This window comes from Sardina pilchardus, chromosome 15, assembly GCF_963854185.1.
Source record: "Sardina pilchardus chromosome 15, fSarPil1.1, whole genome shotgun sequence".
NCBI classification, from domain to species: domain Eukaryota; kingdom Metazoa; phylum Chordata; class Actinopteri; order Clupeiformes; family Clupeidae; genus Sardina; species Sardina pilchardus.
In genome coordinates, this window is record NC_085008.1 from 18,799,789 (window position 1) to 18,824,466 (window position 24,678).

Consider the following 24,678-nt stretch of genomic DNA (forward strand, 5'->3'; position numbering starts at 1 on the left):
TACCATATATTTTTCAACTGCCAGCCAACATTCTTCACAAATGAAAATTCATCTTTGTAATTTTCTAAATTACCTGGTAAATCACCATTTACTATAGATATAACTTATTATTGTTATGTTTATCATCAAAGCACATTTCTAGATAGGCCTAACCGATGTTAATTGCAACAGTTATTAGAAATAGGCCTTTCATGCTAAAGTTATTGAAATGTTGTCAATTAAAATGTGTCAACATCTAACTGGTACAACAGAGTAGTTTAACATTAACATCACTGTTGGAATTATTTTCCTTATTTTAAATTATTCTAATATCCTAAATGACCGAAATGTAGTAAATGAGCCAACCTTAATGATCGATTTTAGATTTTTATAAGGACAAGGAATAATGTAGAATAATGTAGACTAAACTGCAAAAAGTAAATGTCATGTGTCATGTACTTGCATTTTTGATATTGTCAATATTTTGTCTCTTGATATAAATATCAGCCTGCATCGAAATCGATAATTTATTTTATTGCGTAAAAATACAGCTGCAGGTCATGCCATCATTTTCGAAATCGGGTTACAATCAAAATTGCATAGTTAATCGAAATGCTGATTAATTCATACCTGTGATTACCTGAGATGAGGATGAATATGCCACCATGGCTCAAGTTCATCGCCTTCAAGATCCCCACTTCGCTCGACCTGTCTACGGCCAATTCATCTAGTTCCTGGTAGTGTGACATAGTGGTCATGTGATCCACGCAGTCAAATAAATACTTTTTGAGAGCCGCAAGGGGGTAGAGTCTGTAGCTCGCGCTGAGAGCAAACGAGGTGTCCGTACGTCAAAATACTTTCATAAACTCAAATAAACTTGGGTGGTTATAGTCGAAAGTAACTACACGCCGAGATCTTTGTTTTTTTGCGAGTTGACGAAGAGGCTGTTTGTGTGATCTGCGAGGAATATGATCTCCATGAGTTATATTTAGACTGCATGCCTTATTGACTCATTTGCACCTCCAGTGACGAGTTTTAATCAGTGATACAAATAGGTAATGTAGCGCTTTCTTTCGGTTTGCTCAACAAAAGGTCTCCCATGCGACTGAAGAACGAATTTAAAGCGTGTTTGATTTTCGAAGGAGCGGGAGTTGTTTAGGAGTGCAGTCAACTTACTGACTGACTGGCGAGAGAGACCGAGGGATCTACGACGCGAAACGGTGGAAAAGAGACGCCAGAAGACGCGTCCAACATGACCCTGGGAACGGATATGTCCGACAGCTCAGCATTGTCAGACGATGTGGATATAGATGTTGTTGGTGGAGACATAGCTGTTGTGAAAGATGGAAAATATCTGCACCACCACAATTTCCACTTGGACAATGACTCGGACGATACTCTGTCTCAGAATGCAGGCGAAGGCGCTTCCTCCCCTGGTCACAACAACTTGGACTGCCCACAGGACCGAGTTGGAGTCGGAGGGGATGGCGGCCCAGGAGACATGACAACAGAAAAAGCTAGTAAGAATACACTTGTAAAGCCTCCATACTCGTATATTGCCTTAATCACAATGGCTATTCTACAGAGTCCCAAGAAACGTTTAACTCTCAGCGAGATCTGCGAGTTTATCAGCAACAGGTTTCCGTACTACCGGGAAAAATTTCCCGCTTGGCAAAACTCTATTCGTCACAATCTCTCCTTAAATGACTGTTTTGTGAAAATCCCCCGAGAGCCCGGCAATCCTGGCAAGGGCAATTACTGGACCCTCGACCCGGATTCAGCCGACATGTTCGACAATGGGAGTTTTCTGCGCAGGAGAAAGCGCTTCAAGCGCCACCAAGCCAATGAGATTCTCAGGGACGCAGGGGGGTTCTTGCCCGGGTTCGGCTATGGCCCATATGGCTATAATTATGGTCTTCAGCTGCAGAATTTCCACGCTCACCATCCCTATCATCCACACCACCCCGGAGGCACTTTCCCTTTTCAAAATGCACCTTGTGCTCTCCCTTCCCCTGCCTCCATATTTTCCACGCCGCACTCCCTTCCATCGCTTTTGGGGGCCGAACTGAGAAAGCCATTTTACCCCCAGCTAAGCCCGACACTGCCCGGGCTTCCTCCGCTCAAGACTGACACCAGCACTCCCAGTCGGCCGTCCTTCTCTATAGACAATATCATTGGTGCAACCAACTCGCCAGCCTCGCCATACAACGCGCAGCAGGGCAGCCAGACTCAGATCCTGGCTATGCTGACCCCTTCGCTCGCATCGGCTTCCAACCACTTGAATCTCGCACAGGAAAGTGTCCTGCAGCCGACCGCACAGACTTTCGCAAGCAAAACAGCTATGAACAATTGTCATTACTAAACTGGGGTTCAGGCCCCTAAAGCACAGAGTTCCTTTTATTCCATTCTGGTATTGTCGTCATTTGTTAAGGTAGGATAAATATTCTTTGCGTAACTAAGGCTTTTATTCTCCGCTCTCTTAAAATAATATAAGAGAAGGCAAACGACCACGGTAGGCTACTTATATTTATGAACTGTAAATATGTAAATAGCACAAAAAATTGATTAATAGGAGAGTCTTATTTAGACGAATATATGAAAAATCAAAAAAGTAAATGTGGAGCATACAGTCTCACCTTCGTCGGCCTGTGGCCTGATGCCTCAATTTTAAACGGAAGACCAGCTGTTTGACTAGAGAGAAAATAGCCAACACGTCCTTCTGCTCAGATGCGATACATTTTCTTGCTGGCTGACATAATTTGAGATTTTTTATTGCTATGTCCTTGTTTTATATATTATGTGAGTTTGTGAAAAGCACTGTTAATACCGAGACTGAATACTCAGGTTTTAATTGTTTTTGAAGCACATTGCTGGAGACGATAGGGGCTGTAAATAGATCACAGGCTAACATTTCCCACTCGCCCCTTTGTTCTCCACATAGTGGTGTTTAGGTGAATTTATAATTATATTATTTTATTTTGTCAATAGGCAATTATGTGGTTTGGTGTAAATCGCATTACCTCTCCTGTTTGACTGTTGTACATACGTTCCCTAGGCTATTTCATTGAAAGTAATCTGTGAACAGTTGTTATGTGTAAAGAAAGACGAAACACTTAATGTCCATGGGTCATTTTTGTTGTAACGACAAAAAATAAATGTTTGTGAAATTTTAAATATGTTTTTCTAAACGTTTTGTTTACTTGCTGAACTCATTGTTCGTGACCCTGTCATCAGAAACAAATTCAGTCGATAGCAGAACTATATATCTTCACCGTAGGCCTTGTTTTAGTACTGGAACATGTTTTCTAAACATAGACAACCTTACATTAGAAAGTTGATGTTGCCATTATTTTTGTATTGTAGACCCTGGGTGAATAATGTGACCTTTACCATGCACTAGGCCAGTAGGCCCATTTCCCTTGCTCTGTAGGCACAGATTATATCGTAGTATATATTCGCACTCAACAGGTGTAAAGTTTATAGCAATTTAACATATATGTATCCTAGACTTTATTTCCTCCAAGTTCAGCCACTAACCTGCTATAGTGTTTTGTACAATTATCGGTGTCTAATAGATAGACAAACAATCAAGGAGCAGCTTAGAAGTGAGAAAACAATGTTGTTTTTCATGTAGGCTGCTAGTGATGCCTCATAAGCAAAATTTAAACTAGGCCAATTCCTCTTGTGTGGCTCTAGGGGCAACGATAATGGAGTAGTATTTGGCGAGTAACAAAGCGACAAATGAATGGGGACATCATGGCCTGAAAGCCTGTAATTGAATGTGAGGGTTCTACATGGATACCCACGATCTCTTGGGGATTCGTTGCTAATTTGTAGTAGCATTTTTCACCCGTTTGGACTCTAATCCACGTTAATGCGCTTCCTTGCCCGTTTGTTGATGTTGTCCTGAAGGCGCGCTCCCTTGGGTCTGAATGAGCACCCAGCAAGCGGTCTCCCAGGACAAGCCACACACATTTACCTCTGAAAAGAGATCTTCTTAAAAGACGCTCGCTTGTGCGCTTTCATGTCATGTGTCCTGTTACGGGACACGTACAAAGGAGACAGCAGGGATCTCCGAGTAGGGCAAAAAAACAGAGCTTTTTTTGAGTCGACCGAGCACATGGTCTTATATCCAGGGAGGCATAAAGCCTCTTTTATTTACCAGCTCTTTGTACAAATAGTTAAATTCACTTTGTGAGCTGCTTCTGACAGCTGATTATTCGAGAGGTGGGTGGGAGGCCTGACACCCTGAACACACTCAACCGAACACTCTGAGGGGAACTCCATTGCATTAGATGGGATGTTATACTTTTACATTGAGTTTCCTCTTTTGCATTTCGACATTATGCCACTTCATAATCTTGCTAAATAAGTAAAGGTACTTCGAGTCCATAATAAATTACTCTAAAACACGTAGATCTATGTGCATGGTGATATAAGCTATGGTATTAAAACAAACTGATCAGTGATACCGAATAAGCCTATAGCCACCGAATGACCAACAACCGATCTTCTTCCGGCAAAGATTTTGGTTTCAGGTCAGGTTTGTCGGAGTGACAGTTGCTGAGCATTTTATTATGAGAGAAGAGTTTCCATTTTAGAGCTGTATTTCAGTACCCTACTCGCTAAGCGTCTTGGGGCCTATTTGAAGGCACCGAGTTGTTGTCATTACGCATAACTGCCTCTTTTATCCCCAGGGAAATGAGCAAGCCTGATTCAACTGAAGGTTGAGATGGAAACTAACAGTGAGTTAGATAGCCTAATATAAAAATGAAAGAAAGACCTTCAGCTTGGTCGTTAAGACAAAAGACTTCGGAGCTGTAGGCGTAAAAGAAACAAAAGCGCGTTTGTAAAGATGATGAAGCAAATTTGAGATATATATTGTATGGCCTACGTATCTCAGATGTCACGGTCAACAATATTATAAAAAACAGTGACGAGTGTTTGTTTACGTTCTTCAACTCTCTTATTGACAACAACACTAACACCAACAATAAAAACCGTCTCGTGCGCGCGCGCACACACACACACACACACACACACACACACACACACACACACACACACACACACACACACACACACACACACACAAAGTTTCAGAGAGGAAATATATTTTTGGTAGTCTATAAAGGTAGTCTTTATGTTGTGCTTATGTCATGTCAGAATGCGTGTGTATTTTTTGTAACCTTTTGCATTTACTGATCTGTCAATTGATTTATCTGCCTGGAATATTCAAGGACAGGTGACAGGTTGGTGTTTCAGAACAGAGCCTGTTGTGGAAAATAGGCCAATCCCTGTGTCGCAGCAGGGCTCTCGGAGAAAACACAGCTCTGTCCTTTAATCCAATCGAACGTGTAAATCATAGGTCTTAAGGCGGCTCTCTAAAGTCTTTACTCTTTCTAATTGCCGTCTCGATTTTTTTCTTTCTCTCTCTCTCTTTTTTTTTGCATGCGACGCAAGACCACCCAGTCTTTGCATGGAACACATTTCTCTTGTCACTCGAGCGATGTTTTTTAGAAAACAGATTTGTGGCTGTTTTTTTTTTTTTTTTTTATCCTTACAAACGGACTGCTGCATGCTCGCGTTCCGTAGCGAGAGAGGAAGGCCTCCACTGCCGATTTAATGACTGGCCTATCTGCTTCTCTCTTTACTTCTTCGCCACCACGCACTCTTTGATTAAAACGCGCTCCGCCAATGAGGTTTCACTGCGGCCTGTATGTTACCCCTGTGTCGTGTTAGTCGCACTGACCGCGAAATATAAGGCCTTCTGAAGAAGAAAGGTCTTTTTGGATAAATACTGCGTTATGGATGATATTAGTTACAGATTAAGTTGCATTTGTTGCCTCTGGTGTGAATAAAACAAAATATTTTTATTTGACCAAAGATAAAACGATTTACCCCGCATGGATTTTGTGTTATTGTAGGGCCAAAATCTACTTATTCAATGTAGTTGTGAAATGATTCAGTTGTTTCACATTTCTTCGCAACAGGTTAGGCTAGTTTGTTCATAGCGCTCAGAGATCAATGGTTTTCACGACTTGATTTTCTCTGCTCCACAATTTATGTCCTCCTTTCCTGCCCTTGCAAATAGTAGCAACATGAACTGTTAAAAGGTCTGATACGGCTCGTTCAAGAAATTAACAGCCTATAGCCTAAATACGCCTAATATATAGCCTAGTAGATTGGGGGCTATCATGAGTCCAAAAAGAATAAATCAATAAATTAAATGAAATCAAAATGACACGGAAAAAAAGCCCAACTAGGCCTATAACGACAGAGGGGCATTTTATGTGCATTATTTGGATGTCTGGATATTGTTGTATCTACCCTCTATTTGATTATTATTTCAAGAATATTTAGAAATATTTAATCAGATCCATTAATCCAATTTATTTTTAGACCTTATAAACAGTATATGCACAAGCTACAGAACAAATTATTATTATCATTATTATTGTTATGATTATTATTATTATAGTTTCTTTTTTATTATTATCAATTTAATGCCACCAATTTCTCTATTTTTTAGACTACATAATAGCAGAATAAGTTTGAGTAATTTCACTTTAAATATATATAGGTAAAGAATGAATATCTTGTTTATTTCAGCTTGCTATAATGTTTATGCTCAAATGTTCTTATATTTAAGCAGGTATCTCTCATTAGGCCTACAGAATGGTTTATTCCGTAGGCTGCACTCTGCGTTAGTCTAACTGTGCCAACAACGCAGGCAATCATTCCGACCTAGTTAGCCTGATATTATTAGAAAGTGATGGCATCTCTGATGTGTCTATATAAATTCGGGATGAGTGTATCACGTAGCATCTTCAAGGAACTACTTGAGGGCACCTGCTTCAGGGCCAGCAGTCATGACGCCATGCATGTCCTCAGCGACTATCTCTGTCATTGCTGTGCAGCCTTCACGGGTGGATTGCTAAATAATGTAGACGCATAGACTAGACCCACACATGAATCTGCTGGATCTGGAAGTGATAGATCATGTGTTTGTAAACACAACACGAACAGCCAAAGCTGCAAACGTGCTGGTAATCTCAATCAAATTTGATTAATTCCATAATGTTAGGCCTGGGCTATTGGTTGACTTCAGTGTCACATTTTTTTTTATTGGCAATTGCAGAACGAATATTATTTCATTATGAAAGATTCCATTTCACATGGAAAGTCTATTCAGATGTTAAAACCAAAATAACACACTGCGCCATATGATGTAATCTAATGGACGAATCACTAGAATTTGGGCAAATTAACATGGAGACGTGGCTTTATTGCTGCCTTAAACAATTTATGTATGTAATTAAACTGATTAGCTGGCGATTTGGATAATTGACTTCGATTATCGCTGTGTACTAAATAACAGTTTAAACGGAGATTTTATAACTGAGTTGTCCCGTGGAAGTGGAAGAGTAGAACAGTGGCACGCAAAATCTGCTCTCACTCCGGGTTCCCGTCGTTTCCCCTCGTCTCCACGACTCCACGCCCGTCTCGTGTAATGGGCCGAAATAAACTGACAAAGAGGAGCTAGCGCCCACATACTGCAGGAATGCCGGCGGCTCGGGTCCCTAGGCACCGCAGCATGGAGGAGAGGAGCTGTTGGGCCACAATAAATTAGAGGCTCCCTCTGCAGCTTCGCTGCACCTCCTCCATGTTTTTCCAGTGGACAGAGGAATCCTCTGCTTAATTAATTTAGAATGTGTAAATAAAGCGAAGATACAGAGCTCCCCTCTTCCCTAGAAACAAAATATTAACTTTGGAAGTGCGCGCCCCATCGACTTTGACACGCTGACACACTGACGAACACCTGCTGCTGCCCCGACATCCCACACACCGAGAACACATAATGGATATTCATGCGGATACCATCGGCTATATGGAGGATTTGAACTGGAATAACACCATGCCAGCGAGAACAGGTGATGGGCTAGACTGTGGGTTGCCAAGACGTCGCCAATTTCCCCCCTCCGTCTCCTCTCTCAGTTGGCACGAACCGGGTGTAATGCACGGCATTTTAACATAATTAAATGATCTGACTTCGTGCCCTTTCCGACCCCCGTGTTCTTGCTTGTGTAGAAGCATTTACGCATCGCCTATACGCTTTTTCTGTGGTAGCGGCATCACCAGAGCAGGGACAGCGAAAGAACATAATTGGAGAATTAGGACGTTACAGGTCTATCTGCATGGACACCTACATGTTGTGAGGTCCAATACTCTATAACCCAAATGGTGTGCCTTGTTTGTTGCATTGGGTCTGCATCTGTTGTGCACAAGCTATTGAGTAAAATGTCCATTTATGTGTGTTATTTGACATTATAGGCCTACACATACAATAACAACAGCTCAACCAAATCCTCTGCAACCATTGCAACAATGAAACTGGTCGCGTACCATGCTGCAGCTAAGAATCAATTGAGTCTAACTCATTTGTACCATTTTCATATTTTTAATATAATATTTCTTCACTTTAAACATTAACTTTCACACTGTTCTTATTTACCTGATGGTGTTAGGATTGTCTTTCGATTGGTGAAAGGTACAGGGCCTCTGCCTTAAAGTATGGATTGCCTAATAAAACAAATCTACTCCGATTTAATAGGTCTACTTTCCTAGGACAGTCCCTAGCCAGGTGAAAGAGAAACTTTGTCAAAGTCGACGTTATATATCTTTGTAAATCTGACTCTGTTTTCGGAAAGAATGGGAAAGTCCCGCGATAAAAATGAAGTTTACCATCCAGAGTGAAATGTGATCACACCAAGGTCGAGGGGCCAAACTTTTTAAGACTAATGTTTATTTAGAGAAGTGAGCGCTGTCTATGCGACTCCCTGCCTTCCTCGTAGGCCGGGGTAATGTCTTTACCAGAGCTGACCAGACCACCGCCCGAGCAGCCCACCGCCTGTACAAGGCTCTCCCCGCTACTGACACCTTGACGCCCCCTGAGGAGACTGCAGCGGTATATAAAAAAAAGAGTAAGGCGAATCTAAACAGGCCAACCGTAAACTACAGCCAAGCTCCACATGGTTGCAATTAATTATTCTGAGTGACCTAATGTGGTGATTTATTGAAGCATCTGACCAGCTCATGCCTATTTTTAAAATGTAACATTCATTTTTGTCTATGTCAGCATGTTTGTGTTTGTGTGTGAGTGTGTGCGTGTGCGAGACAGCCCCGTGTTCAAAACTAATATCCTTCAGAGACACTGCATCTGTTTTGCACGAACGCAGACGTGTGGGACTATGCTGACCATCAGATGCTACGTGTGCATGCTTTGCAGGGGTTTCGCTTCAGTGCTATGAGCACCATATGGGTCGTTGGGACTATGACCATCATATGCTATGTGCTACATGCTTTTGGAAGGGCTTTTTGTTTTCTTACAGTTTGTGAAATTGAATTAGCTTCGGCTCGGAATCTGACCCCGTAGCGGACCCGTGCATTTTTCCAACTCCCTGGTCCGTGGTGTTGCTGGGTGTTTTTGTTTGCTCAGCTGGAATGAGCATCAGACAGCCCGTCCGTGTCGTCCGCGTCTATCTGCCTCTATCTCCCTTTCTCTCCTCCCGTCAGCCCTCGCACTCCCAAACGCTGCGCTCCCCTCTCACGCTCTTCCCCGGCCGCTCCTCACCACCAACATGGATCTGAGGGCGGATAAACGGCTGTGGAAGAACACCCACCGACACTCGCACACGCAAACACACACGCAGAGACGCACACACACTCAAACATGACGCTCTCTCCCTCCCTCACACACACACACACACACACACACACACACACACACACACACACACACACACACACACACACACACACACACACACACACACACACACACACAAAAGGGAAAACAACTGGATCCCAATCTAGCAATGCATCCAAAAACCACAGACAAATGTCTCTGGTAGACAGATGAACCTCTAAGCTTTTAGTATGAAAGACTTACTTCTTACTTACAAGTGCTTCTTTTCCAGCTTTGTCGTGCAAGGAAAAGCCATGCATACCTATTCATTTTTGTTTTTTCAAAACAACCCTATACCAACTGCGTTCTTACCCCAACCTAAAAAAAACCCCTGCATTTTACAGAAATAGCGCTGCAGATGATGCCAAGTCAGATAACGCCCACGGTAACGGTCGCCGAGGTGGGAAGGCACATCCCACCAAAGAGCTCACAGCACTCGTCTGAAGAGGCGGCGGGCTGAGAGAGCAGGCTACGGGCTTAAGGTTGTCATATTCCCTCCCTGGCCTCTCAGCACCGCCTGAAAGCCACCCGCATGGCAGCATGGTAAGGGATAGATATGAGAGAGACAGGGTCGCACAATGGCGACTCCTGGGTTCTCAGGACGAATCGAGACTCTTAATGTTCCACCGCCCTCGAGAACCTTTCCCTCTCTCCCTCTCAAAACCCCGACTCAATTGGAGGCAGGCGGTTGAAAAGACGAGAAAAGAGAAAGGGCGAAGAGGGGGGAAGGGTTAGGGAGAGAGAGAGAGAATGAGTGTCTCTCATTAATATCTCAATAACACATAATCCGCTCTGCATAGCACCTTCGGCGACAAGGTCTGATTTTAAAGTCGTGCTAAAGGACAGGTGAAGTAGGTCGGAGGTCCAAAACACCCAATTCGTCTTTTGTAGAAATGCTAATTCCGAGGCAACTTGAACTCTCTAGATAGCAGAGTGACAATAATTTCCTAATTCCCATGAAAGCTTTCATCAGGTCCTCAGATTGAGAGTATGCTCACAGGACCAACAAAATAATTAAATAAAATGGTAAAATTACTAAAATCTTATACTGTTTTGTGATCTCTCGGTTTTCTTTCTCAGCACAGTTATGACTTGAGTTTTATGTTTTTATTCTGTTTTGGAGGCCTTTGTGCATTTATCAACAATGTTGATAAAGTTACAAATTAGGTGTTTTTCACATGTCAGATACACACACACACACACACACACACACACACACACACACACACACACACACACACACACAGATAGAGAGACAGAGAGAGAGAGAGAGAGAGACACACACACACACACACTCTAATACATGAAATCAGGTGCATGAAATTGCTCCAAATAAATAGCCCATACCACTAATTCTGAGTGTAAGCATTGCCATGGTGAGACCGATGAGTCTTAAGTGGCCTCTCTCCCTCTCTGTCATACAGGTCTAGAGGTTCTGAAATGGGAGGTGGTTTTCAGCTCCAAGTTCAAAGCTGAGGACCCTGAAAAGGGGATGAGATGATGGAAAAAAGAGAGAAAGAAAGAGAGAAAGAGAATGAAAGAAAGAGACGATGAGGCCTGTCTAATGTGCCGAGCATGAAATGTTAGAGGTAAAAGAAATAAAAGCCGGGGGCAGAAACAATGGCTGGCTACCATGAGTGGCTGGAACTAAGCTGAAGTGGCCTGAGATTGCAGGGCAAGAGCCTTGGGGGTGGGGGGATCTGGACACACCAACGGCCCTGGTCCAGAGGGAAAGGCCTGCTTACAGTGTGTCCCCTTTCCGATTAATGTCCCTCAGTCCTTTTTTTTTTAACCCCCATCATCCCCCCATCCCCTCCTCTTTATCCTCTTCTTCTTTCTTTCTCTTTTTTTGATGGGTGGGTTTGTGAAAGGATGCAAGAGCACAGAGAGATGTGGGAGGGGGTTGGGTTGGGTGGAGGTGAGTGTGTACGGGGTGGAGGAAATGTGGATAAAGTGAGGTTAATTGGTGGGGGTTTAGATGTAACAGATGCTAAGTGGCAAGGCCATGAAAAAAAATATCACGGGAAGTTTTTCAGTGATGAAAGGACTGACTGCTGGACGAATTATATAATTGCGATAAAACGCCCTTCTTCTTTCCACCGACAGACAAACCATACTGCAGCTGACAGTCCAGAAGACAGAGGAAGTAGAGCAAGCATGATAAGAGTTTCATATGCTGTCAATAACAGCTTTGGCACAAACCCTAATTCCCGAGCACCACTTCTGCTGTTGTTTTGGAAATATGTTTATGGCGTAAACACAATGTTTTGGGATGATATTTTCCGTGTCTGCTTTCAGTCAGTCAGTTCAGTCCCCCCCACCCACTCCCACCCCTGCTGGACTCTGTGTTATTACCATGAATGAACAGGCGGAGACCAGCACGTCCAGTGCGTGTATCGTTTAATGAACCACTCGCTGTGTTACACATAAACATGTCCCCAGTACACCTCCTCCTTTTAGAAAGGAAGTACATCCTAAATAAAAGTAAATCTAATCTTCTGCTGTGACCTACCCAGGATCCCATGACTCTTTTATTTTACTCACTCCTGAAAGTCATTAATAACTAAATGAACAAACTGAAATAATCTAATATTAACATCTTGTTAACAACATACAAACTGTCTTTTCTTTTCTTTTTTTTTTTTTTCCTTCGAACATGAGCTGCTCTAAACTAATGCAGCAGTGTAGATGAACATTCTACAGTCCTTCAAAACCTATCCACCCCTCTTCTATATGTCCAGTCTATCTGGGGGTCTTGACACTCTCCCTGAGCGGGTGGTTGTGTCATGTTGGGTGTCTGTCTGCTGTGGACACGGGTGTGTCTCAGGTGTCTCTGGGGGATGCCCCACTGCACGCAGATGAATGCGGTTTCGCCTGAACAAACCCCGGTCCGTCTGGACAAGGAACGATCTCGGAGTCTCTGCTTGCCTGACAACAGCACCAGGAATCTGTTCAGTTGTGATCCAGACTTTCTGTCCTTGTGACAGCTCTGGCAGCGGGCGTGCCAGGTGACGGCGGTTGAAACGTGTCTCCTGCTGAAGACGTCCTTGCCTGTCTGCCTTCTTAAACTCTTCCAGGTTCGGCCATCGTGGGGTGAGTGATGTCGCTGATTGTGGAACCGTTGTTCGGAGGTGCCTCCCCATCAACAGTTGGGCTGGAGAGTACCCATGTTCCAAGGGTGTTGCTCGGTAAGCAAGAAGTGCTTCGGTTTGATCAGTCCCTTTCTTCCAGAGGCTTTTCACTGTGCCTACAGCACGTTCAGCTTCCCCATTAGCCTGAGGATAGCGGGGACTGCTGGTAACATGCTGAAACTGGTAGGCGGCGGTAAAGTCTTTGAAGGCCTCTGACGAGTACTGGGGCCCATTGTCGGACACCAAGATGTCGGGGATGCCATGCCTAGAGAAGACTTCTTTCAGTCCGGCTATGACAACAGCTGAGGATGTGACTGTGAGACGGGCCACCTCGATGTATCGAGAAAAGTAGTCCACAATTAACAGGTAGGTGTTCCCTTTCCAGGTGAACAGGTCTGTTCCCACTCTCTGCCATGGACGATCTGGAGTGGGAGTAGACCGCATAGGCTCACAGTGGGGGGCCTGGTGGATTTGGCAAGGCTCACAGTTCATGACCAGGTGTCTGATTTGGCTTGACAGTCCTGGCCACCACACTGCCTGCTGGGCGCGTGCACGGCATTTAGTGATGCCCTGGTGACCTTGGTGGAGCTGCTGCAGGGTTTCTTTCTGAAGAGCTGAAGGTATCACTAACCTGTGGTCTTTCAGCAGCAGGTTGCCAACCAGGTGAAGATTTCCTCTCTCGGACCAGAAGGGTTTAGTCTCTGGCTCCAGCTCACTTTTTTCTGGCCAGCCCTGGAGACAGTACCGGGCCACGCGTCTACAAGCTTTGTCTGCACGCTGGGCTTCGCTGATCTGCTGTAGGCGTGGCTCTGATGCTGGCAGCGCAGCACGCACGGCGTCCACGAAGACCTGAACATCCTTCTCAAGCTGACGTTCTGTGGCTGTAGGTGTGTCGTTGATCGGTGCTCGTGAGAGTGTGTCGGCCGTAATAAGAGACTTCCCAGGGACGTGCAGGATCTCGTAGGTGAATCTTAGCAGTCTCAGGCGGAACCGTAGTATCCGCGGTGGAAGTTCATCAAGGCCTCTGGAACCAAGCAGCGGTAGTAAGGGTTTGTGGTCAGTTATAAGCGTGAACCGTAACCCCAGGAGATAAGAGTAGAGGCGCTCACAAGCCCATGTGGCGGCTAAGGCCTCTTTTTCTATTTGAGCATACCGTTTTTCTGTTTCGGTTAAGCTCCTAGAGATGTATGTTATGGGTCTCCATTTCTCGTCTGCTTGTTTCTGTGTGAGAACAGCTCCGATGCCATAAGAAGATGCATCGGCTGCAACTCTCGTCTCTGCTGTTGGCGAGTACTGTGCCAAGACTTGTGGAGAGCTCAAAGCCAGCTTCAAGTTTTTGAAAGCCTCGATTTGACTTGTTCCCCAACACCACTCGTTTCTGTCGCTGAGAAGTTCTTTTAGTGGTGTGGTGATTGTTGCGAGTTGAGGAATGAATTTAGTCAAGTAGTTAGCCATCCCCAGCAGCCTGCGGACGTCAGCTACGTTCTGGGGCTCGGGCATTTCCATAATGGCTTTAACTTTTCCGGGGTCCGGCTCAATCCCCCTAGCTGTGACTTTGTGGCCAACGAAGATCATGGTGTCTCGGCCAAACTCGCACTTCTCATTGAGCGTCAGCCCTTCCTCTTGTAGTTTTTGTAGTACCTGATGTAAGCGTGTGTTGTGTTCTTCTTTGTGTTTTCCAAAAATCAGGATGTCGTCAGCATGGCAGAGCACGCCGTCCAGCGACTCCAACATCTGAGACATCCGGCGCTGGAAATGCTCGGGAGCTGACGAAATCCCGAAAGGAAGCCTGTTAAAGCAGTACCTGCCGTACGGAGTTATGAATGTCGTCAACAGTGCTGACTCCCTGGCCAGAGGTATCTGCCAGAATCCAGATCGTGCGTCAAGCTTTGAAAAGACCTTTGCTCCAGACAGTTGTGCCAGAGTCTGATCAACGGATGGTAGAATGTGTCGCTCTCGTTTCACCCATGTGTTGAGGTGGGTGAGATCAACACAGATCCGTATTTTCCCGTTTGCTTTTGGGACTACGACCATTCCCGCACACCAGTCTGTAGGCTGTGTGACTTTCGAGATGACTCCCATCGCTTCCATGCGGTCAAGCTCCTCACGGACTTCACCTCGTAGAGGGATTGGAACTCGTCGTGGCGTAGAGAGGGCGTATGGAGTGGCGTCCCTCTCCAGCTCGATTGTGTAGTTCTCCTTGAGACGTCCCAAGCCGCTGAACACTGTCGGATATGCAGCTTTAAAGTCCTCTTGAGCATCTCTCACTTCCTCTATTCTCTGTATCAGGTGCAAGGCTTCTATTGCAGGTAAGCCGAGTAAAGGTTTTGAAAGTCCTGTCACCACAAACACCTCCTGTGTTGCACTGTGACCTTTTGCTGACAGCTTGCTCTTAAAGCAGCCTAGGACCTCCAGAACGTTGTTTCCCGGACCATAGAGGACTTTGCGGGGTTTTGTGAGAGGTCCGTCGCGCTCTGCCTTGAAAACCTCTGTTGGAATGGCCGTCACTGCCGCGCCAGTGTCCAGTTTGAAGGTGACAGATTCTCCGTTAAAGGACAGTGGTTCTGTCCACTCTGTCAATGAGCGTGTGCTGACTGTCACTGACCCGAGGAACTCATACTCCTCCTCATTTTCTTGCCATCCCTGCTGAGTGACGGTGTGGACTGCTCTCGCGGACCGGCAAACCGCAGCATAGTGGCCCTTTTTTTCACATTTCCTGCAGCTTGCATCCCTTGCTGGACAGTCTTTCCATTGGTGGTGCTGTGTTCCGCCACACCACTTGCACTCTCTCTCTGCACAGGGGCTGTCTCGCTTGTACTGAGATGGCTTCTCTCCTTTGGAAAATGTTCCTTTGCCTCTCTGAGGTCTCGGCCCCTGCCCTTTGTACCTGATACTATCCATATTGTGTTCTGTGTTTTCGCCATGCAGCACCGACTGCTGCTTCTTCACAGACTCATTTTGTCGTGCGCATGTGATTGCTTTAGCTAGATCTAAATTTGGGTCTAGCTGTAAGCGTTGAGATAGCTTTCTGTCCAGGATCCCTACAACTATCCTGTCTCTTATTAGCTCATCGCGGAGTGCGCCAAACTGGCAGTTCTCTGCCAGGGTGTGTACTGATGTTATAAAGGATTCAACACTTTCTCCCTGCTCTTGGTGCCTCATGTTAAATTTAGCTCTTTCATAAATTACATTATATTTTCCTACACAATGGGCTTCAAAGGCCTTTTTCACATTGTCATATTTCTTTTTGTCGTCTTCTGACAATGGCAAAACACTCAAAATATCATCAGCAGTATCCCCTAAAGTATACAGCAGGGAGTTCACTTGATACTCCTCAGGTTTATCAATGAGGCCTGATGCCAAACGAAAGCGTTCAAACCTCCTTATCCATTTAGGCCAGTTAGCTGAGTTTGAAAAATCAAAACTATCTGGTGGAGATATTTGTACTGCTGTGGTGGCCATTGTGTGTGTTACTTGTTCTGGTATGCTTACACTGTCCTCTTGCTGATTATCTTCTGGCGAGAGCGAATCATCCGATAAACTTTCACTTTCACTGTGTCGTCTTTCACGTCTATTTGGCATGCCCTGGACTGGAGCTAGATCGCTAATGAATGTCCATTCCGTTTACGGGTGCTTCCTAGTGATGGATTAGGCTACTTGATCTCTCCTCTACTCACGCTTCGTGCAGCTCCGAGAAAATCTTTCTCCTTCTTAATAACCGATGTCCACAGGATGCTATAGCCTGCCTGGCTTTGGCTAGTTGTAAACACGCTAGTCTGAATGACGTTCACGTTCGTGAAGGTAAATCCTTTTACTGATTTTTTAATTTTATTTTTCTTCTTCCTCTGTTCTGTCGTAAGGCTCCGGAGTTAAAATCTTTTTCTTTTAAGATTGCACAAACTCTTCTTAACTTCTGACACCATGTGTTATTACCATGAATGAACAGGCGGAGACCAGCACGTCCAGTGCGTGTATCGTTTAATGAACCACTCGCTGTGTTACACATAAACATGTCCCCAGTACAGACTCGGTACCGTAAACCACCCCCGCGCTACCCATAGGCCTTTCGGCCGTCGGAGGCCACAAACACGTCTTCCGCAGCATTCTGCACATGCATGGAATCCCCTCGCATCCCACCAATCGCTCGTTAGAGTCTCGCAAAAAAGCCACTAATCTGACCCAGACCCATCTGAGTGAAGGAACGAGCGCAACATGTCTTACGTGAAGAAGAACTGGTCAGTGTGTCACAATCAAAAATGCAGATAGTCAGTGGCTGGAGTTTTTTTCACGAGACACGTCTGCGTTCCCAGCTTGCTCTCCTCTCTTTTTTCTTATGGTCTTTTGTTTTTGTTTGACCAGCCCTCCCCTTGACCCCTCCGCCAGCCTTCTACATGTCACTTGGCATTTTCTCCCATGTCTTGTTATTGCTCTTGTCCTTTTTTTTGTGCATGTCTCCAGCCTTTTTTTTTTTTTGGCTGCACTCAGGAAGTTTTTCCTGGGCATTTGTATGCCCAGAGGATGTGTGTGAGCATGTCTATTTGTGTGTGTGTGTGTGTGTGTGTGTGTGTGTGTGTGTGTGTGTGTGAGTGTGTGTATGTGACTGTGCATGTGTCTGTATGTGTGTCTGTGTGTGCTGTGTGTGCTGTGTGTGTGTGTGTGTGTGTGTGTGTGTGTGTGTATGTGTGTATTGGAGATGGAGAGAGAACTGACGACTTGGAGAGGGGGATGAGGGTTGTGGGGAGAGGAGGAGGAAGAGGAAGTGAGCTGTGTGTCCATGACTGTTTGTCTTCCCCCGCAGTCCTGCCCCGCCTCTGTCACGATCCATTGTGGCGGCCCAGATTGATGACGAGCAGGAGCAGGAAGTCTGGGGGGGCGGGGGTGGTGGGGAGTGGGGGGTTCTGGGATTGGTGGACACAGGCAGGTAAAGGCTGATATGCATCTCCATCCTCCTCTCCTCACACATCTCTCATAGTGACAGACCCGCCCCCTAAGGCTATTACAATTTTGATTGATGGATGGATTTTGTTTCAGCATATTTCTGATTTTAGGTTGTTTTTTTTTTTAAAAAAAATGTTGTAATTCATAAAGCAGCTAGTGGCTGGTTAAAGGCTGGGCTGGCAATGCTAGTTTAGTGATATATGCAGTTTCATATTGGTAAGAATTAATATTGACATGTATAATTGAAGTAAGTGCATGTTAAAATGAAGTCATCAGTAATGATGTCACTTAGTAATCAATAGCATGTCATTTTTAATGAATAACGTTTTCTTTTGCCTGTGCAGTTACTGTATCAGTAGCCAATCAGAAATTCCACTCGCTCATTTTGACACACACTTAAGACTTGAAGCATCTGGATGGAATAATGAGACATCCTAATAAAGGTGATACGATCGAAGCCATGCTTTCAAGTGGAACTTCCAAACTCAACAGGAACTGGAACGCCACATTTTTCCATTTTTATGAGAGCCACTGTGTATTATGATTCGGAGGGATCAAGATGGATTTCTTTTCCACGTCATTGCATAGCAACTGCCACAGACTCCCTCCTGCTCTCCAAATTAACTGTCTATCTGTCCTCTCTCTCTCTCTCTCTCTCTCTCTCTTTCTCTCCCTCTCTCTGGTGAGCCATCTGGGCTTGTCTCTTGTCTTCCGGCTTCTAGAGAATGTTTTGGATGTCGGGGAGGGAATCTGTGATCTTCGAAGAGGTATGGTAACACCCCTTATCTTCCTCACTCCACTTCGCTGCCAGATCTAAAGCTTTTCTCTCTTAATTCAATTCAATGTGCTTTTCTTGGCATGGAGAGCTCTTCTTCTCTTGGTCTCCCACTTTCCTGCTCTCTCTCTCTCTCTCTCTCTCTCCATCGCTCTCATTCTTTCCCTCTCTCTCTCTCTCTGTCACTCTCTCACTGCTGTTCTCTACATCTCTCTCCTGCATTTTTAGTGGTGCTCCTGATTTGCGGCTCCTGGATGTTCTCCATCTCTCTGCTGCTGGCGGCGGAGGCTCTCTGGGAGCAGCCCGTGCAGGCTGCGAGGGGTCAGTCCTGGGTGAGTGATATCACTGCTCTGCACCATCGCTGCCTCTCTCTCTCTCTCTTTTTCTCTTTCTCTCTCTGACACTTTCTTTCTTTCCCTTTACGTCTCACCCTCCATCTTTCTATCACACTCCCCCGCCTCCCTTTTCTAACTCCCTCTTCTTTTCTCCTCTCTCCAACTTTCACTGGTCTCTCCATCCTCCCCTTTCTCCCTTTTCTTGCCATTTTTGCCTCTCCATCCATCTCTCTTCTCTGCCCACTCCTCCTCTTTACCCCTCTCTCTCTTCTCTTGCCATCTCGCTCTCTGACTCCATCTCTCCATCTCATCTCCGTAACCCTCCCTCCTCCCCTTTTCTCTCTCTCTGTCTCTCTATCCTTCTTTTCCCCGCTCTGTCTCTGACTTCATTCATCATCAGCTCATTTAATCAGCTGCGTGGGGTGGCATCCTGACTCAAGAGTTTGTCCACTAGGTAGGAGGGTTTGTTTTTCGTGTGATAATTATTTGTCTAGTCTTGCTGATGAAGCAATGTCCTGATTACACACAATTCACTTCAATCCGGCACCGGCTGCTAAAAGAGCTTCTCTGAATATAATTTAACTCTCTGGACTCAGAGGAGCCTGAGGAGAGGTGATACATGGGACACAATAGTAAAACATACTATACATAATACCCAAATGTATAGTATTTATGTGCGGGGGTCAAGCATTTGTGTGTATGTGTGAGTGTGTGTGTGTGTGTGTGTGTGTGTGTTTTGGCCTTTTGTGTTGACACAGCGGTGATTTAAAGAGCAAAACCCTGTAAGTGAATGAATGAGTGAGTGTGTGTGTACGTGTGAAGGGGATCCTGTGGAGCGGGTTTGTGTACACAGATGCAGATCGGGGGGGAGAGAGACTGGCCGATGTGTTAGTGTGGGGGGCAATTGAGGGGATCGTCTTCCCCCCACTGCCCCTCCCCGGCCCCAGCCAGGGGCCTCCGGGGGTCTCTTGGTTCCTTAGGAAAAACATCTCGGCCTCCGTCACCTCTGAACCCGGCGCTGGGCTGTTTACCTTGGCAGGCCCGTCTGACAGCTTTACTGATGTTACATACAGGCACGCTGGGACTGAGAGAGAGAGTGAAGGAGGGAGCGAGAGAGGAGGAGAAGAGGAGGAAGAGGAGGAAGAGGAGGGAAGGAGGGAGGGAGGGAGAGAGGGAGCAAGAGAGGAGGAGAGCAATAGTTACTTTACACTGACAACACATTTGGAGCCACATTTGGGGGAAAAGTTTCCAAAATATGGTCAAACATTACAGAATGAGATGGACTGAAGATGGGGGGAGAGAAAGAGAGATAGAGAAAGAAAAAGAGAGAGATAGCAGGGGTGTGTGGTGTGTGTGTGTGCTGTACATGCATTGCTCCCTACAGTTTGTCTGTGTGTATGTGTGTGTGTGTGTGTGTGTGTGTGTGTGTGTGTGTGTGTGTGTTTGTGACAGTAGCCCAGGAGCTCTTTGAGAGGGCTTGCTATGAACAATGCTCCTCCCACTTCTTTGTGGAGAAGACTACTTAAGAGATGTAACTTGGAGAAGTTTGGGTTTCTTCGCTCACTAAGCAATGATAAATGCTAAATGTTGTTTGTCAAAGCTGTACAAACGTTACATTCTCAGGGTAAGAGACAATTAATCATTCTATAACAACAAGGGTAATCATACCATGTAAGCTAATTTTCAAAAAATCCTATATTAGTAGAAATAAATGATGTTCTTGACCTTCTGTTCCTCATGTTTCATGAACAGACAACAGAGTGTCCAGTCCTGTGTACAGAAATCTGGCCGGCTCACTCAAAATTGTCTGGCCCTTACTGTGTTTCCCTGTACTGAGGCAGCTGTTCAGAACAGTGTGTGTATGTGTATGTGTGTGTGTGTCTGTGTGTGTGTGTGTGTGTGTGTGTGTGTGTGTGTGTGTGTGTGTGTGTGTGTGTCGGTGGGGATGGGGGGGGGGGGCGGGTTACTGTGTTTTCCCTCTCTTGAGTTGCGAGGCTTGTTTGTCTGTTCCAAGCAGCTGAACAACCTGCAATAACACAAACAGGTCTTTGAAAAGCAGTGTGGTGTTGTGCGGCCCCAGATCGGGTTTCGCTCCACCAGGCCTCGGCGGGTCTTGCCGAAGGGGCCTGATCATCCATCACGGTCAGTTCACAGCCCTTGATGTGATTACGGCCTCATTGCCACCATGATTGATCAGAAGCACTGTTTTGTTTGCCTGCCGGCTCGCTGTTTGTTTATCCTATCAGTTAGGCAAGATAACTCACTCTGGAGTTGTGCTGGCAATTTGTATTCATTGCGATGCATAATTTAGATCCTTCGTCGAATCCTGAAGAAGCTCCAAACGTTTAAGTAAATGTATGTTATAAATGTTTATATATGTTTTAAATTGTTATGTTAGTTTTAATTTCCAATTAAGTCACATTAACCCTTCTGAAACTAAGCTGTGCCATCATTGGGCTTGACGCCGCCAAAGTGCTTCCTCTGGCTTGATTTATGGCATAGTGATGCATTGCTTGAACAGGCAGGTAGAGAGTCCACCCAGGCAAGTGGTTTTCCTTAAAAACATCCTCACAAGAGCTGCAGACACAGCTGCCAATCCCTCTCGAATTATAATAATCTTCTCTCTCGGCTGTTCTTCTGTCATTATCACAGCTACATGGGGTGGCATCCTGGCTTGAGAGGTGGTCCACTAGGTAGGAGGGTTTGTTTTGTGCGATATAAATTTGTCTAGTCTTGCTGATGAAGCAATGTTCTGATAACACACAGTTCTCTTCACTCCCACACTGACTCCTAAAACAGCTTCTTCAAATACAATTTAGCTCTCATTATGATATTCATAAAACAATATGAAAATAAACGTCAGCTCAGGGCAAGGTCCATCATCGCTCCAGCTGTTATCTAGAATATGTGGGCTTAGATTTAGTCCCTGTGATTCCCCCTTTCATAAATGGTGACTGTAAGTCCACCTGTGAGGCCGTCCGGCCGATGATTGGCAGGGAACCGGAGCGAGCCGGAGCGGGCAAAGACAGACGTCTTCTTCAGCCTGCCACAGGTTACGCAGAGTTGAACATCTGGCGCCAAAGTGTAGAGATAGAGTTACCCATCCTCAGGGAGTTAAAGACAGAGAGAGAGAGAGAGAGAGAGAGAGAGAGAGAGAGAGAGAGAGAGAGTGAGAGCGAAAGTGAGAAAAGGAACGTGAACGAGAGAGAAAGGGAGATGGAAATAGAACTGAAGAGAGAGAAAGAGAGAGAGAGGGCTCAGTGTTTTAGTGCTGTCAGTCTCCTCTGTTTCACCTTTGACCTTCCTGTCCTCCACTCATCCCTGCCCTGGACACTGACTGTGATAGGAATGCCACTCCTGTTCCTCCTCCTCCTCCTCCTTCTCCTCCGCCTCCTCCTCTGCCGCTCCTCTCCCTCTCTTTCCCCCGCTGGGCGTCCTGCATCAAAGCCCTCCCATCAGCCCCTGGCGCTCGGACCAGCCAGGGGTCACCTGTTTCTGTGGATCAGATGCAGTGGCCGAGTTCAGCTGAGCGCTGTGCAGAAGCCCCTGCGTCCAGGCAGCATAAATACCTCAGTGATTAGAGTTGGACCATGTTTCAATTTTTGCATTCTCTTTCTCACAGACGCACACACACACATACACACACACACATCCACAGAGAAGGAGAGAGATAGAGAGAGGGAAAGTGGGGAGGAAAGGGAGGAAGGGAGTGAGAGAGACAGAGAGAGAGAGAGAGATGGGAGGAAGTGAACGCGGTAGAGAGAGGGAGGGAGGGAGGGAGGGAGGGAACGAGAGAAAGAGAGAGAACCTCCATGTAAATAATCCTCATCTGTGTGTGGCAGCTCCCTTGTCTGCATGGTTCCCCCTCCTACTGTGTCACTTGCTTGCATAAGAGTAGGTTTTCCACTGGCCTTAAATAAAGTTTATGTCCTCCTCCGGATGTTTCTAAACACATTTTCATGGCATACTTAATACCGTAAAGCCCGTGCAATTCAGCCGCTGACTACAGTCGAGTATTTCAGAGGGGAAACCTGATGCCGTAACTAATATCACTGAAATCGTTGTTTAGATGCACTGACGCATGTGGTACAAACACGCTGATCCTAGGTCAGAGCTGCTGGCGAAAAAAAAATATGAATGGGAATACTGGAAGCCATTCAGTAGAGTGGCAGGGCGCTCGAAAAGTCCAATAAAACAAACTGTCAGCAAATGTTTTATAGCAAATAATTGACCTTTAACCTCCAAATTCAGTGGAAAACCACCATGCCGGCCACTGTTTCCCCGAACTCTAAATCTCATAATTCATTGGCCTACATTCGCATGGAATTCAGGTCTGATTGCTCAGTTTTTTCACTGTTATTCCGTCTTCTAACAGGGGAGGTACACCAGATGCGTAACTGAAGCGTTCCGTTCGCGCCGCGTATGCTGCAGCCGTTAATTATCACTGTAGTCAATGGAAGTAGCTACACCAGACGCGACAGTGGCGCGTACATTTGAAAAAAAATAGACCCATCTTCTAAAATGGATTTTACGCATCGCGAACGGAACGCTTCAGTTACGCATCTGGTGTAGCTCCCCTGTTGCTATGTTACTCAACGCTGTTCTTTAGCACGCCAAGCTATGCTGTTCAGCGCTAACTTACAGTATGCTGTATTGCATCTGTCCATACTACGCTAAGCTATGCTAATCTATACTCTCTTTGGCCACCCCCCCCACACTGTTCTTTAGCAAGCCAAGCTGTGCTGTTCATCGCTAACTTATATTGTATTGCATCTCTCTTAGCTACGCTACGCTACGCTACGCTACGCTATTCTATACTCTCTTTTGCTATTCTCTCCCCTCCAGTGCTGTGCTGTGATTCACAGTGGAGTGCAGGGGTGATGAAGTGTGTCAGAGTGACAGAGCGCCAGGCCCTCCCAGTCTGCAGCCCCCCGTCTCTCCCCGGCCACCTGTGCTGTTTGTTTAGTGTTTGTCAAGTTTATGATAGCCATGGCTAATGTGGAATAATAACATGTGTGTTCCACATTAGCATGGGAGGGCAGCGACCCAAAAGCAAGAGGAGCAAGAAGCAAGGGAGGAAGTGAGGGAGGGAGAGAGACTGAAAGAATGAAAGAGAGAGGGAGAGAACGAGAGAGGGATAGAGAGAGAGAGAGAGAATGAGAGAGACATAATTGACATTTGATTGTTTTTCCCCTTATTGGAACACTGATCTGTGGACACATTAAAATCTTACTGACAGAGTGAGACTTTTCATTTTTAGAGCCCCATTATCGAACCATTATATGGATCAACTAAAAAGACAACAAATGTAATATGTAGATAGATAGATAGATATATAGATAGAGAGAGAAAGCGATAGATAGATAGATAGATAGATAGAGGGACTAGGCAAACAAGAGTTTCTTTTTCTGTTTTTAGAGCCCTCTTATTTCTCCTCCTCTTCTTCCAGTTTCTTCTTTCCAGAGGCATGCTGAGCGCAGACCCCCAGCGCCAAGACGCCAACTGGCCTGGAAGTGACAGATGAGAGCAGGGAGGGAGGAGAGGAGAGGGAGAAGAGGGAGGTGGAGAGGGAAGGAGGGAGCGAGGGAGGGAGGGACGGGCGGATAAAGCAGGGGTGGCAGAATGAAGGAGAGGGAAATAACTTCGCAAGGAACAAGGGAGTTAAGCGGAGGGAGTGCGAGGGCATTCCGAGGCCACCCTAACCCCTCCGTCAGAGAAAGAGAGAAAGAGAGAGAGAGAAAGAGAGAGAGGGAAAGCTCCAAAAAAAAGAAA

At 45.6% G+C, this 24,678-nt stretch overlaps 2 protein-coding genes and 1 long non-coding RNA gene across 3 annotated transcripts in view; 2 read left to right on the forward strand and 1 right to left on the reverse strand.

Annotated features, from left to right (window-relative positions):
- The first annotated feature begins 797 nt into the window (after nucleotides 1-797).
- Nucleotides 798-3,135, forward strand: foxd2 (forkhead box D2). The gene has a single exon (XM_062555948.1). It carries the CDS (start codon nucleotides 1,232-1,234, stop codon nucleotides 2,339-2,341), a length of 1,110 nt encoding a protein of 369 aa, XP_062411932.1. The 5' UTR covers nucleotides 798-1,231; the 3' UTR covers nucleotides 2,342-3,135.
- A 6,416-nt stretch (nucleotides 3,136-9,551) lies between these two features.
- LOC134102460 (uncharacterized protein K02A2.6-like) lies at nucleotides 9,552-15,759 on the reverse strand. Its single transcript, XM_062556558.1, has 2 exons — nucleotides 12,979-15,759; nucleotides 9,552-9,644 (listed from the first exon to the last, which is right to left on the reverse strand). The coding sequence occupies exons 1-2, from the start codon at nucleotides 15,757-15,759 to the stop codon at nucleotides 9,552-9,554; spliced, it is 2,874 nt and encodes a 957-aa protein (XP_062412542.1).
- A 2,726-nt stretch (nucleotides 15,760-18,485) lies between these two features.
- LOC134101949 (uncharacterized) overlaps nucleotides 18,486-24,678 on the forward strand; it is a 36,251-nt gene continuing 30,058 nt past the window's right edge. The window contains exons 1-2 of the long non-coding RNA XR_009941469.1: nucleotides 18,486-18,563; nucleotides 18,800-18,903. This is a non-coding gene — a long non-coding RNA (uncharacterized LOC134101949). The remainder of the gene's footprint in view (nucleotides 18,564-18,799; nucleotides 18,904-24,678) is intronic.

Coding starts and splice junctions, on each gene's coding strand:
- foxd2 (XM_062555948.1), top strand. CDS start 1,232: ATGACCCTGGGAACGGATATGTCCGACAGCTCAGCATTGTCAGACGAT.
- LOC134102460 (XM_062556558.1), bottom strand. CDS start 15,759: ATGGATAGTATCAGGTACAAAGGGCAGGGGCCGAGACCTCAGAGAGGC. Junction 9,645..12,978: donor ATGGGGAAGCTGAACGTGCT/GTAGGCACAGTG, acceptor GTTCTTCCACAG/CCGTTTATCCGCCCTCAGAT.